Source organism: Lynx canadensis, chromosome X (assembly GCF_007474595.2).
Source record: "Lynx canadensis isolate LIC74 chromosome X, mLynCan4.pri.v2, whole genome shotgun sequence".
Lineage (NCBI taxonomy): Eukaryota > Metazoa > Chordata > Mammalia > Carnivora > Felidae > Lynx > Lynx canadensis.
In genome coordinates this window covers 110,154,135-110,166,454 of record NC_044321.2, presented here as the reverse complement: position 1 = coordinate 110,166,454, position 12,320 = coordinate 110,154,135, and the positions used below count along the sequence as shown (strand labels likewise).

At 49.8% G+C, this 12,320-nt stretch overlaps 1 protein-coding gene across 2 annotated transcripts in view; it reads right to left on the bottom strand.

Annotated features, from left to right (window-relative positions):
• LOC115507663 (transmembrane 9 superfamily member 2-like) overlaps nucleotides 1-11,953 on the bottom strand; it is a 90,266-nt gene extending 78,313 nt beyond the window's left edge. For both annotated transcript variants that reach the window (XM_030306126.1, XM_032592231.1), the window contains exons 1-2: nucleotides 11,730-11,953; nucleotides 1,783-1,850 (exon numbers count right to left, since the gene is read on the bottom strand). In XM_030306126.1, the coding sequence (XP_030161986.1) occupies nucleotides 1,783-1,850; nucleotides 11,730-11,915 (254 nt within the window). In that variant the 5' untranslated portion in view covers nucleotides 11,916-11,953. The remainder of the gene's footprint in view (nucleotides 1-1,782; nucleotides 1,851-11,729) is intronic.
• Nucleotides 11,954-12,320: the final 367 nt, after the last annotated feature.

Sequence of the window (12,320 nt, the reverse complement as noted above, 5' to 3'; positions counted from 1 at the left end):
AATCAGCAAAGAAATCCATCTTTGTAATCCGTCTAGCGTCTCCACTGTTAATGGTAGATGCTTCTAAAAACATGACCCAGAGGTGTCTAATTATGATTTATAGACTTCATTGTAGATTCCTTTTTAAATTATTTAATCTTTTATAGCTATGAATTCATTATTTAAAATGCTCATGTTACTGCTCTTGACTTCTGTAATGTAGGTAATCACAATCTTAAAGAAAAAAACGAATGGTATTCTCAGGGCTAAACTTCAAATTACATAAAAATAAGCAAACAATAGCTTAAAATGTGTAGTAATTCTAACCTGAGACATCTAGAAACTGCAATTATCGGTTCTGATCAAAGGAAAACTGAAACAAAACCCCTCCTCAAATATATGCCCACAAATTCACTCACAGATCAAATGGTTACTACCTGAAAAGAATTACAACTACCTTTAAGTAAATGTGAATATACAAAATCAAATATAAAATGGTAGAAGATAAAATCAGTTGGTGGGTTTGTGTAATATTTTAAATGCTTATATTAACATTTAACATTTAACTTGGTATTTTAATGAAAATTAGACCTGATTTTACCTCTGTTTCATTAATGGAAATAAAGCAATATCAAAGGGAGTTACAATTATTTTTCTAAAAAGTACATCATTTGTGGGGCGCATGGGTGGCTCAGTAGGTTGAGCATCTGACTTCGGCTCAGGTCACGATCCCACAGTTTGTGAGTTCGAGCCCCAGGTCGGGCGGCTGTGTGCTGACATTTCAGAGCCTGGAGCCTGCTTCGGATCCTGTGTCTCCCTCTTTCTCTGCCCCTCCCCTGCTCGTGCTCTGTCCGTCTCTCTCAAAAATAAATAAACATTAAAAAAATTTTTTTAAGTACATCATTTTTTGTTATTCTCAAATGACTGATCTTAACCTTGATTATGTGATACATGCTCACTATTAAACTAAGCAGGTGCATTCATTAAGTACCTTAGGATAAACCTAACTAGCCTATGTTTTAGAAATACATTACAAATCTGTGAAGATTTTTGTAACTTCAAAAGGTAGTAAATTTATAATTTGCTTTTCTTAGAAAAATCAAATATGGCAACTTCTTAAATTTTTAAACACTTGTCTCACATTGAAATCTCTATATTCTTTTTTTTATTTTTTTTTTCAACGTTTATTTATTTTTGGGACAGAGAGAGACAGAGCATGAACGGGGGAGGGGCAGAGAGAGAGGGAGACACAGAATCGGAAACAGGCTCCAGGCTCTGAGCCATCAGCCCAGAGCCTGACGCGGGGCTCGAACTCCCGGACCGCGAGATCGTGACCTGGCTGAAGTCGGACGCTTAACCGACTGCGCCACCCAGGCGCCCCGAAATCTCTATATTCTAATCATTTCGTTCCTGTTACCTTTATTACAAAATTAGCACCATAAATCTTTAATATATCCAGGGCTTTCATTCACTATCATTAAAAACTTTTTAACACATTCTAGGGCGCCTAGATGGCTCAGTCGGTTAAGTGTCTGACTTCTGCTCAGGTCATGATCTCACAGTTCGTGAGTTCGAGCCCCGCATCGGGCTCTGTGCTGACAGCTCAGAGCCTGGAACCTGCTTCGGATTCTGTGTCTCCCTCCCTCTCTGCCCCTCTCCCTCTCATGCTCTGTCTCTCCCTGTCTCTCAAAAATAAACGTTAAAAAATCTCTTTAACACATTTTAACACAATAATATCATAATTGTGATATAACCACAATTATATCAATTATATCAGACATAATTATAATACTTATAACTTACGTATTGTATTCATAAGGTAGGACAGATTCCACGGAGTCCAATCTATTCACAAACAGTGCTACTGTGGACTACAAAATGGAAAGAAAACACTCGTTAATAATACAAGATAAAATAAGGTAGCACTTGCAAAATACATAATGAAGTAACTGAAAGGTAATGGGGTCTATTGCTCCCATCAATTTATAACTGTGCAATTATAAATTTATAACTTAGTACAGTGTTATAAATTTTTAACATAGTGTAGCTATAAATTCATAACATTTCATTTGGCTGGAATCATTGGATTCTCTGACTACATAAATTTTTCAGATACCTCGGCCATCTTAACCCTTTTTAATTATAGAACCCTTTGAGAACTTGATGAAAGCCATGGCCCCTCTCCCCAGAAAAGCACACGTATTCACCAAAGTCACGGCTCTGTTTTAAGAGGCTTCATAGGACCCTTGGAGTCCATGGAATTCAGGTTAAGAAAATGAGATACTTATTTTCTTTTTTTTTTTTTTAAATTTTTTTTTTTCAACGTTTATTTATTTTTGGGACAGAGAGAGACAGAGCATGAACGGGGGAGGAGCAGAGAGAGAGGGAGACACAGAATCGGAAACAGGCTCCAGGCTCTGAGCCATCAGCCCAGAGCCTGACGCGGGGCTCGAACTCCCGGACCGCGAGATCGTGACCTGGCTGAAGTCGGACGCTTAACCGACTGCGCCACCCAGGCGCCCCGATACTTATTTTCTTTAAAAGAGGGGGGCACCTGGGCGGCTCAGCCGGTTAAACATCTGACTCTTGATTTCGGCTCAGGTCATGATCTCAGTTTCATGAGTTCAAGCCCCGTGTCGGAAAGCTACCTGTTGTATTATTTTAACCACTTTTATAAGAATCATTCTAAAATACACTTCACTCTTTCCTATCTTAAACAGAACGTGATGATCACAATGTGACTTTCCCTGATGGTTCAGGGTCACTTTGAACTTTAATCCTTGTGCCAGCTTTGACTCCGTGACTTACTCAGTATCTGAAGTGAGAACCATTTGCTCCAAAGCCAAATTGCCATTGGTGTTACCCACACTCCTAATACCCACATTCCTCACCCCTACCAAAGAACTTAAACTTCTTGGTAAAGATTTTATGTCTTTCTTTTCAACTGTCAGTTGTCGTGATGCCTCTTCTCCCTTCTCCCCACCCCACCCCCATCTGCTAGAAAGCAAGCCCTCAATTTGTGGAATAAATCAGCAGATTTGTTAAAGAGCTTGAGAGTTAGTACATGAATATTAGGACATCTATCCTGGCTTTTCACAGGATACTTCTTCTTACTTTCCTGGACCTCAGCTGTTTTCCTGATCATTTACAAGACAGGATTTTTAAAACCACTAGAACAGCAGAACTTGGGTAATCATTTTATTCAAAATTCCGTAAACTGCTTTTTAAAAAAAAATATGAACATCCGCTATCATCTTTACCATATGGTTAGATTTTTTGTAATAAAAGGATGTAGAAAATCAAGTTTGGGAACAAATACAAGCCTTACTATAACTCCATAAGAGCATCGTATCTTCACTTAATTGAAATCTAATCAGGCAGTCAGCAATAGCAACATTTATCAGTCATAGTTTTGGGAAGGTGAACAGGCAAAAGTTTCTAAAAGGACAGCAGATAATTAAGGATGATACTTCTTATCTAGAATCCCAAAACACAACGTACATAAGATTTGAACTATATTTTAAAATGCATATTTGGAGCTTAATGTATTTAAAAGAACCTTAATAGTTTCTCAGATCAAGTGGAAAAAAGACAAATTATTCTATAATGGCGTTAAGACAACTGTTCAGTGATTGAGGGGAAAAAAAGGTAAGTTGGATGCTTACCTCATACGTTACACCAGGAAATATCAATTTTATGTGTTACAATTTAAACCGTGAAAGTAATAAAAGAAACCAGGGGAGAATTACGTTAGAATCTCAGCTGGCTTAGTTAAAACCTTTTGAAACAGGGCACAAAACTCAGACCCAAAAAGAGTGTTTTATTTATTTATTTATTTTGAGAGACAGCATGAGTCAGGGAGGGGCAGAGAGAGGGAAAGAGAGAACCCAGGCAGGTTCTACACTGACAGTACAGATGTAGGGCTTGAACCCAGGGACCATGCAATCATGACCTGAGCTGAAGTCGGCTGCTTAACTGACTGAGCTACCCTAAAATTTCTTTTGCTAAATTAGAAGTCAATTTTTCGAAATGGCAAAAAAACAGAAACAAAAACAAAACACAAGAAGCAAAACCAAGAGGCAACTGACAAACAGGAAAACGATGTCACAGACAAGGGACCCATTTCCTAATTTAAAAGTGTCCACAAATCAGTTTTTTATTTTTTTATTTTATTTTATTTTTAATTTTAACATTTATTTATTCTTGAGAGACAGAACACGAGCGTGGGAGGGGCACAGAAGAGGAGGAGACGCAGAATCTGAAGCAGGCTCCAGGCTCTGAACTGTCAGCACAGAGCCCAACGCGGGGCTTGAACCCGCAAACTGCGAGATCATGACCTGAGCCGAAGCCGGACGCTTAACCAACTGAGCCACCCAGGCGCCCCAGTTTTCTATTTTTTTAAATATTTATTTGTTGAGAGAGAGAGAGAGAGAGCGCACGCATGCTCTTGTGCGCGAGTGGGGGAGGGGCAGAGAGAGAGAGGGAGAGAGAGAGAGAGAGAGAGAGAGAGAATCCCAGGCAGGCTCCTCACTGTCAGCACAGAGCCCTAGGCGGGGCTCAAACTCACGAGTTGTGAGGTCGTGACCTAAGCCTAAACCAAGAGTCAGACGCTTAACCGACTGAGCCACCCAGGTGCCCCTAAAAATGTGTTCATATGGAAAGATGGAGTTAACACAAAAGTGCGGGTTACAAAATAACATGGATACTATGATTTGATGTTGGTAAACAATGCAGGTGGACTCTCATTCATTGCTAGTGGGAATGCAAAATGGTACAACCGCTTTGGAAGACAGCTTGGCAATTTCTTACAAAACTAAACATATCCTTAGCGTGCAATCCAGCGAGGATACTCTTTGGTATTTGCCCAGAGGAGCTGAAAACTTACGTCCACACAAAAACCTACACGATGTCTAGCGCGGCTTTATTCATCATTGCCAAAACACGGAAGTAACCAGGAGGTCCTTTAGTAGGTGAATATATAAACGAACTGTGGTACGTTCAGACAGTGGGATATTATTCAAAACTGAAAAGAAATGAGCTATTAAGGCATGGAAAGGCACAAAGGAACACCAAATGCATATTACTAAAAATAAACATGTGGCAGGGGGCCTGGGTGGCTCAGTCTGTGGAGTGACTTCACCTCAGGTCACGATGTCATGATTTGTGAGTTCGAGCCCCGCATCGGGCTCTGTGCTGCCGGCTCGGAGTCTGCAGCCTGCTTCAGATCTTGTCTCCCTCTCTCTCTGCCCCTCCCCTGCTGGCATTCTGTCTCTCTCTCTCAACACTAAATAAACATGAAAAAATTTTTAAATATACAAATGTGGATATTAGTATATAGAGAAAAAAATGTACAATATATGTGGTTTTCAAGGTTTTATTTTTTTAAGTAATCTCTACACCCAATGTGGGGCTCAAACTCATGACCCTAAGATCAAGAGTCACGAACTCTTCCAACTGAGCCAGGCAGATGCCCCTGGAATTCATACTAAGATATCAGAAGTAGTAATTCTATAGTTATTATAAATGCTTTTCTTTTCTTATTTTTGCTTGTCTGCTATTGCTTTTGTAATAGTAAAAAATTTTAAACTAAAAAAAAAAAAAACTCAACAGGAGCTATTGCTTTTGTAATAGTAAAAAAATTTTTTTTTTCAACGTTTTATTTATTTTTGGGACAGAGAGAGAGACAGAGCATGAACGGGGGAGGGGCAGAGAGAGAGGGAGACACAGAATCAGAAACAGGCTCCAGGCTCCGAGCCGTCAGCCCAGAGCCTGACGCGGGGCTCGAACTCGCGGACCGCGACATCGTGACCTGGCTGAAGTCGGACGCTTAACCGACTGCGCCACCCAGGCGCCCCTGTAATAGTAAAAATTTTTAAACCAAAAAAAAAAAAAAAAAATCAACAGGCGCCCGGCTGGCTCAGTTCATTAAGCATCAGGCTCTTGGTATTGACTCAGGTCACAATCTCATGGTTCGTGAGTTCGAGCCCCATGTCAGGCTCCACACTGAAAGCACAGAACCTGCTTGGAATTGTCTCTCTCGTCCTCTCTCTCTGCCTCTCCCTGGCTCTCATGTGAGTGTGTGTGTGTGTGTGTGTGTGTGTCAAAATAAACAAATAAACTTTTTTAAAAAATCAAGGGGCTTGGGGCACCTGGGTAGCTGTTGGTTAAGCGACCGACTTCGGCTCAAGTCATGATTTCACAGTTCATGGGTCTCCCCTTCCCCTGTCTCGCTTCTCCTCTGCCCCTCCCCTGCTCGTGCTTGCTCTCTCTCTCTCTCTCTCTCAAAAATAAATAAAAATTTTTAAATATTAAAAAAAAATCCAGGGGCTGGACACTAGCAAGTGAAGGAAGTTTGGAGTGTTGAACCTAGAAATGAGAGATTCACCAAAAGACAGAAGGCAAAATCTCAGAATAAAAAGTAGAACACATTAGGGATACAAGTAACAGCCTAAAAAGAAAAGAGTTCACAGAAAAGAAACTCCAGATATTTGTTATGATTAAAGATGTTTCTTTGCTAGGAAGCCTGCTGAAATAGAGAGCCAAGATGAGGTATCACCAGAGAGAAAGCAGACATAAAAATATTTTTTAAAGGCCATTTCTTTTTTTTTTAAGTTTATTTTGAGAGAGAGAGAGAGGGAGCAAGCGTGGTAGGGGCAGACAGAGGGGGGAGAGAGCGAATTCCAAGCAGGCTCTGCACGGTCAGCGCAGAGCCCGATGTGGGGCTTGAACTCATGCACTGTGAGATCATGACCTGAACCGAAATCAGGAGTCGGACGCTTAACCAACTGAGCCACCCAGGTGCCCCTAAAGGCCATTTCTGTAGGAAATTACTATCAATACTTCTCGCAGGAAAAGGCAAATTCCAAGTTTTAAGAGCAAACTTGCTGCACCTACAACTGGCCTTTAGAAAACCCCAGAACTTTCAAGTTGGTTAAGAATGTAGTCAAACCACACCCAGCACTGTTCTGAGCTTCTCAGTGCCCTTGTGGTATGCCAGAACACTCCCTCATACACTAGATCAGGCAACTAGGAGACAGAAAAATAAGTCCCTTTCAAATGTTTATTTATTTTTGAGAGAGAGAAAGAGAGGCAGATCCTGGGTAGGGGAGGGGCAGAGAGAGAGAGAGAGAGACAGAATCTGAAGCAGGCTCCAGGCCCTGAGCCGTCACCACAGAGCCCCAGGCAGGACTTGAACCCAAAAACCTGCAAGAGATCTGAGCCACCCACTGAGCTCAGGGATAGGGAAAAGGAATAGGGAGAGGGAGAGGGGCAGGAAGAGGGAGGAGCCAAGGAGGGGGAAAGCAGAGGAGCCCGACAGAGGAGGAGGAGGAGCAGCCAATAGGGAGGGGGGAGAGGGAGGAGGCCCAGGAGGAGCCCAGAAGGGCAGTGGAGAAGTAGCCTAGAAAGGAGGAAGCAGAGGAACTAAGAGAAGACAGCCAGCCAAGAGGGAAGAGAAAGAGGGTGGGGTGGAGTTAGGTGGGAGGCGTGGGACCCAGACGGGAGCGGTGGGAAGGGAGCATTGGGGCCTAGAGGGAGAAGGGAGAGGGGATGGGGCCTGGACGGAGTGGCAGGGTCTATAGGGGAGGGGGGGAGCACAGAGAGGTAGGAATTGGGAGGGGAGGTGCCTGAGTGGAGGGGCCAAGCCTAGAGGGGAGAGGAACATTGAGGGGCGGGGCCTGGGTAGAAGGGAGGGGCCTGGAGGGTAGAAAAAAGGGGAAAGGCGGGGCCTACAGGGTAGAATAAAGGAGAGGGTCGACTCTTAGAGGGGAGAGGAAAGGGGAGGAGCATGGACTAGAGGGTAGAATAAAGGTGAGGGGTGAATCCAAGGGAAGAGAGGAAAGGGGAGGGGCGGGGCCGGGGGGAAAAGCAGGGTCTTGAGGGAAGAGGAAAGTTGCCCGGGTGGAGGGGCATGGCCTTGGTGGAACGGTGGGGCCCGGATTGCAGAGGAAAGTGGAGGGCCAGGGCCTACAGAGGACAGGAAAGGGAAGGGGAGGGGACTGGGTGGAGGATGGGGACATAAGGGGGAGAGAGGAAAGCTGAGGGGCGGGGTCTAGAGGGGACAAGAAAGTGGTCAGGCGGGGCCTGGTTGAAGGGGCGGGGCCTAGAGAAGTGAGGAACGCGGAGGGGTGGGGCCTGCATGGAAGGTCGGGCCTTAGAGGGGAGAGGAAAGGGGAGTGGAAGGGCCTAGAGAGGAGACCAAAGCAGAGGGGCGGGGCCTACAAGGGAGAGGAAAGGGGACTGGAGGAGCCTACAGGGGAGAGGAAAGGGGAGGGCGGGGCCTAGAGTGGTAGGAAAATGGAGGGCCGGGTCCTAGAGAGGAGAGGAAAGAGGAGGGGAGGGGCCTGGGTGGAGGATGTAGATAGGGGAGAGGAGAGTTGAGGGGCGGGTCCTAGAGGGGAGGATGGGGGGATGGTTGGAGGGGCAGGGCTTACAAGGAATAGGAACGCGGGGCGGGGCCTAGAGGGGAGAAGAAAGTGGATGGGCAGGGCCTGGCTGGAGGGGCAGGGCTTAGAGGGGTGAGGAACCCGGAGGGGTGGGGACTGAGTGGAAGGGCAGGGCCTAGATAGGAGGGGAAAGGGGAAGGGGGAGGCCAGTGTGGAGGGGAGGGGCCTAGAGGGGACAAGACCTGGGAGTGGAAGGGCCTAGAGGGGAGAGAAAAGGAGAGGGCCTGGGCACAGAGGAGAGAGAAAAGGGGAGGGGTAGGGCTTAGAGGGAAGGGGAAAGGGGAGGAGAGGGGCCTGGGTGGAGAGGCAGGGCCATAGGGGAAAGATAAGGGGAGGGGAGGGGCGGGACATAGAGGGAGGTAGAGGGGAGAGGAACTTGGAAGCACAGTTCTCCGTGGAAGGGCAGGGCCTAGAGAAGAGAGGAAAAGGAAGAGGAGGGGCCTAAAGGAAAGGAAAGGGGAGAGGTTGGGTCTAGAGGAGAGAGGAAAGGGGAGGGGTGGGGCCTAGAGGGAAGAGGAAAGAGGAGGTGAGGGACCTGGGTGGAAAATGTGGACATAGACAGGAAAGTTGAAAAGCTGGTCCTACAGGAGAGAAAAAACTGGATGGGTGGGGCATGGTTGGAAGGGCGGAGCCTAGAGGGGAGAGGAAGGTGGAGGGGTGGGGCCTGGGTGGAAGGGCGGGGCCTAGAGGGGAGCAGAATGGTTGGGCGAGGTCTGGTTGGAGGGGCGTGGCCAAGAGGGGAGAGGACCATGGAAGGGCAGGGCCTAGATTGAGAGAAAAGGGGAGTGGAGGGGCCTACAGGGGACAGGAAAGGGGAGGGGCAGGGCCTAGAGTTGAGAGGAAAGTGGAGGGCCAGGGCCTAGACAAGAGAGGAGAGGTGGGGGGAGGCTCCTGGGAGGAGAGAGGAAAGTTGAGGGACGGTCCTAGAGGGTAGAAAAAAGTGGACACACAGGTCGCGGTTCTAGGGGCAGGTACTAGAGGGGAGAGTGATGTGGAAGGGTGGGGCCTAGAAGGGAGAAGAAAGTCGATGGACTCGGCCTGGTTGGAGGGGCGGGCCTAGAGGGGAGAGGGGTGGAGCCTAGAGTGGAGAGGCAAGTGGAGGGCCAGGCCCTAGACAGGAGAGGAAAGGGGAGGGGAGGGGCCTGGGTGGAGGATAGGTTCACAGAGGGGAGAGGAGAGTTGAGGGGCGGGTCCTACAGGGTAGAAAAAATTGGACAGACAGGTCGTGGTTCGAGGGGCATGTCGTAGTTGGAGGGGTGAGTACCAGAGGGGAGAGGAACACAGGGGGGCAGGGCCTGCGTGGAAGGACAGGGCCTAGAGGGGAGAGGAAAAGGGAGCTGTGGGGCCTACACAGTGGAGAGGAAAGTGGAGGGGCATGCCCTAGAGAAGATAGGAAAGGGGAGGGGAGCGGCCTGGGTGGAGGCTGGGAATCTGGAGAGGAAATGAGAGGGGTGGGGCATAGAGGGGAGGGGAGGGCCTGGATGGAGAGGCGGGGCCTAGAGGGGTGAGGAAAGTGGAGGGTCAGAGCCTAGAGAGTAGAAGAGGAGGGGCTGGTCCTAAGGGGAGAGAAAAGAGGGTCAGGATCTAGAGGGTAGATGAAAGTGGCCAGGTAGGCCTGGGTGAAGGGGCGGGGTCATAGTGGAAGGGCGTGGCCCAGAGTGGAGAGGAAAGTGGAGGGCCTGGGCCTAGAGAGGAGAGGAAAGGGGAGGGGAGGGGGCTGGAGGATGGGAACACTGAGGGGAGAAGAAAGTTGAGGGGCGAGTCCTAGAGGGGAGAAAAAACTGGACGGGCAGGGTGTGGTTGGAGGGACGGGGACTAGAGAGTAGAGGAACGTGGAGGGGTGGGGCCTGGGTGGAAGGGCGGGGCCTAGAGGGGAGGGGAAATGTGGCGCCAGTGTTGAGGGGCAGGGCCTAGAGAAGACAAGACCAGGGAGTGGAGGGGCCTAGAGTGGAGAAGAAAGTGGAAGGGCGGGGCCTGGTTGGAGAGGTGGGCCTAGAGGGTAGATGAAAGTGGCCAGGCTGGCCTGGGTGGAGGGACGGGGCGTTAGTGGAAGGACAGGGCCCAGAGTGGAGAGGAAAGTGGAGGGCCTGGGCCTCGAGAGGGGAGAGGAGGGGAAGGGAGGGGAGGGGAGGGGCCTGGGGAGAGGACGGGAACACTGAAGGGAGAGGAAAGTTGAGGGGCCAGTCGTAGAGGGGAGAAAAAACTGGACGGGTGGGGCGGGTTTGAGGGGCGTGGCCAATAGAGTGGGGGCGTGGCCTGATTGAGGGGCGTGGCCAAGAGTGGAGAAGAAAGATAATGGGTGGAGCCTGGTTGCAGGGGCGGGGCCTAGAGGGGTGAGGAATGCGGAGGGGCGGGGACTGCATGAAATGGAGGGGCCTAGAGAAGGGAAAGGGGAGGGGCGACCCTAGAGGGGAGAAAAAAATGTGGGAGGGAGGGACGTGGTTGAAGGGGCGGGGCCTAGAGGCAAGAGGAAAGCGGAGGGGCCGGGCCTGCGTGGAAGGGCGGGGCCTAGATGGGAGAGGAAATAGGAGGGGTGGAGCACAAAGGGGAGAGGAAAGGGGAGGGGTGGGGCATTAAAGTGAGAGGAATGGGGTGGGGAGGGCCTAGAAGGGAAAGGCATGCAGAGTGGAGGGTCATAGAGGCGAGAGGAGAGGGGAGGGATGGTGCCTAGACAAGAGATAAAAGTCGAGGGACCGAGTGTCGGTATAGGGGCGGGGCCTTGTCGGAAGAGCGGGGTCTAGATGGTAGAATAAGGGCGAGAGGCAGGGCCTTGAGGGGAGAGGAACGCGGAGGGGCAGGGCCTAGAAGGGAGAGGAAAGGGGCGGGACGGGGCCTGGGTGGTTGGGCGGGGCCTAGAGTGGGGAGATAAGTGGAGGGGCGGGGCCTACAGGAGAGAGAAAGGGGAAGGGCAGGGCCTGGATGGACAGGGAGGCTATCAGGGAAGGTGGGAAGGGAGGAGCAGAGCCCAGAGTGAAGAGAAGAGGAAAGCTGAGATAAAAGGGAGGGAGCTGAGGGAAAGGGGGGAAAGGAGGAGCTATGAGGGAGAAGGAGCTGAGCGGGAGTTGGACGAAGGCACAGCACGGGGCAGGAGCCAAAAGGGAGGGAAATAGAATCCGGGAAAAAGAAAGGTCCAGATACTCCCAAGTGCGAGGCTCAGAGACTGGGACGTTGAGACACACCTATGGACAGGGCTATGGCGTTCCGGGTCCGAGTCCAAGAGCTCACGACCATGGTCTCCCCTGGTGTGCCCGGTACCCCAACCCAAAGCCTTCCCCTCACATCTCACTGCCTCCCAGGGGTCCTCACCTTGCAGGTTGCAGTCTCTCGGGATGCCTCGCAGAAGTTAACTGGAGCCAACCCGGGGAGGTAGAAAGCTGCGCTGCGGGAAGCCTGAAGCCCCAGGAACAGCCCCAGCCCCAGCAGCCACCTCAGCCCGGGCCGGGCGAGCCTGAGGCGCCAGGGGTTGGTTGCCATGCGGAAACGAGTACTCATGTTAGGAACCGCCTCAGGGCTCGGGAACACACACCAGAAGGCGAGATTGAACCAGTGGAAGGGAGAAGCGGGAATGATAAGGAAGAACCGTGGACCGGGAGGAGCCTAGACCGGCTGGTTGGACGAGAACTCCTGGGAAGGCCACTTATTCCGGCGAGACAGTGGCTTGGAACCCGTTGCTAGGGCGCCAGGCAGTGTTTGCGAGCGCATTCAATACGCATGCGTGCGGGTCCCCGCGGCGCCTTCCACCCCCTCCCCGCCGCGTCCCCCATTCCCCCATCCCCCCACCCGCAGCCCGGCACTTTCCAGCGGTTGGCTGTACCTCGAGAGCTGCCTTTGGTGCTGTCTCGCGGTGCGGGGGAGGGGGACAGGGAAGTCTGGCTGAGAGGTCTCTCAGCATCTCAA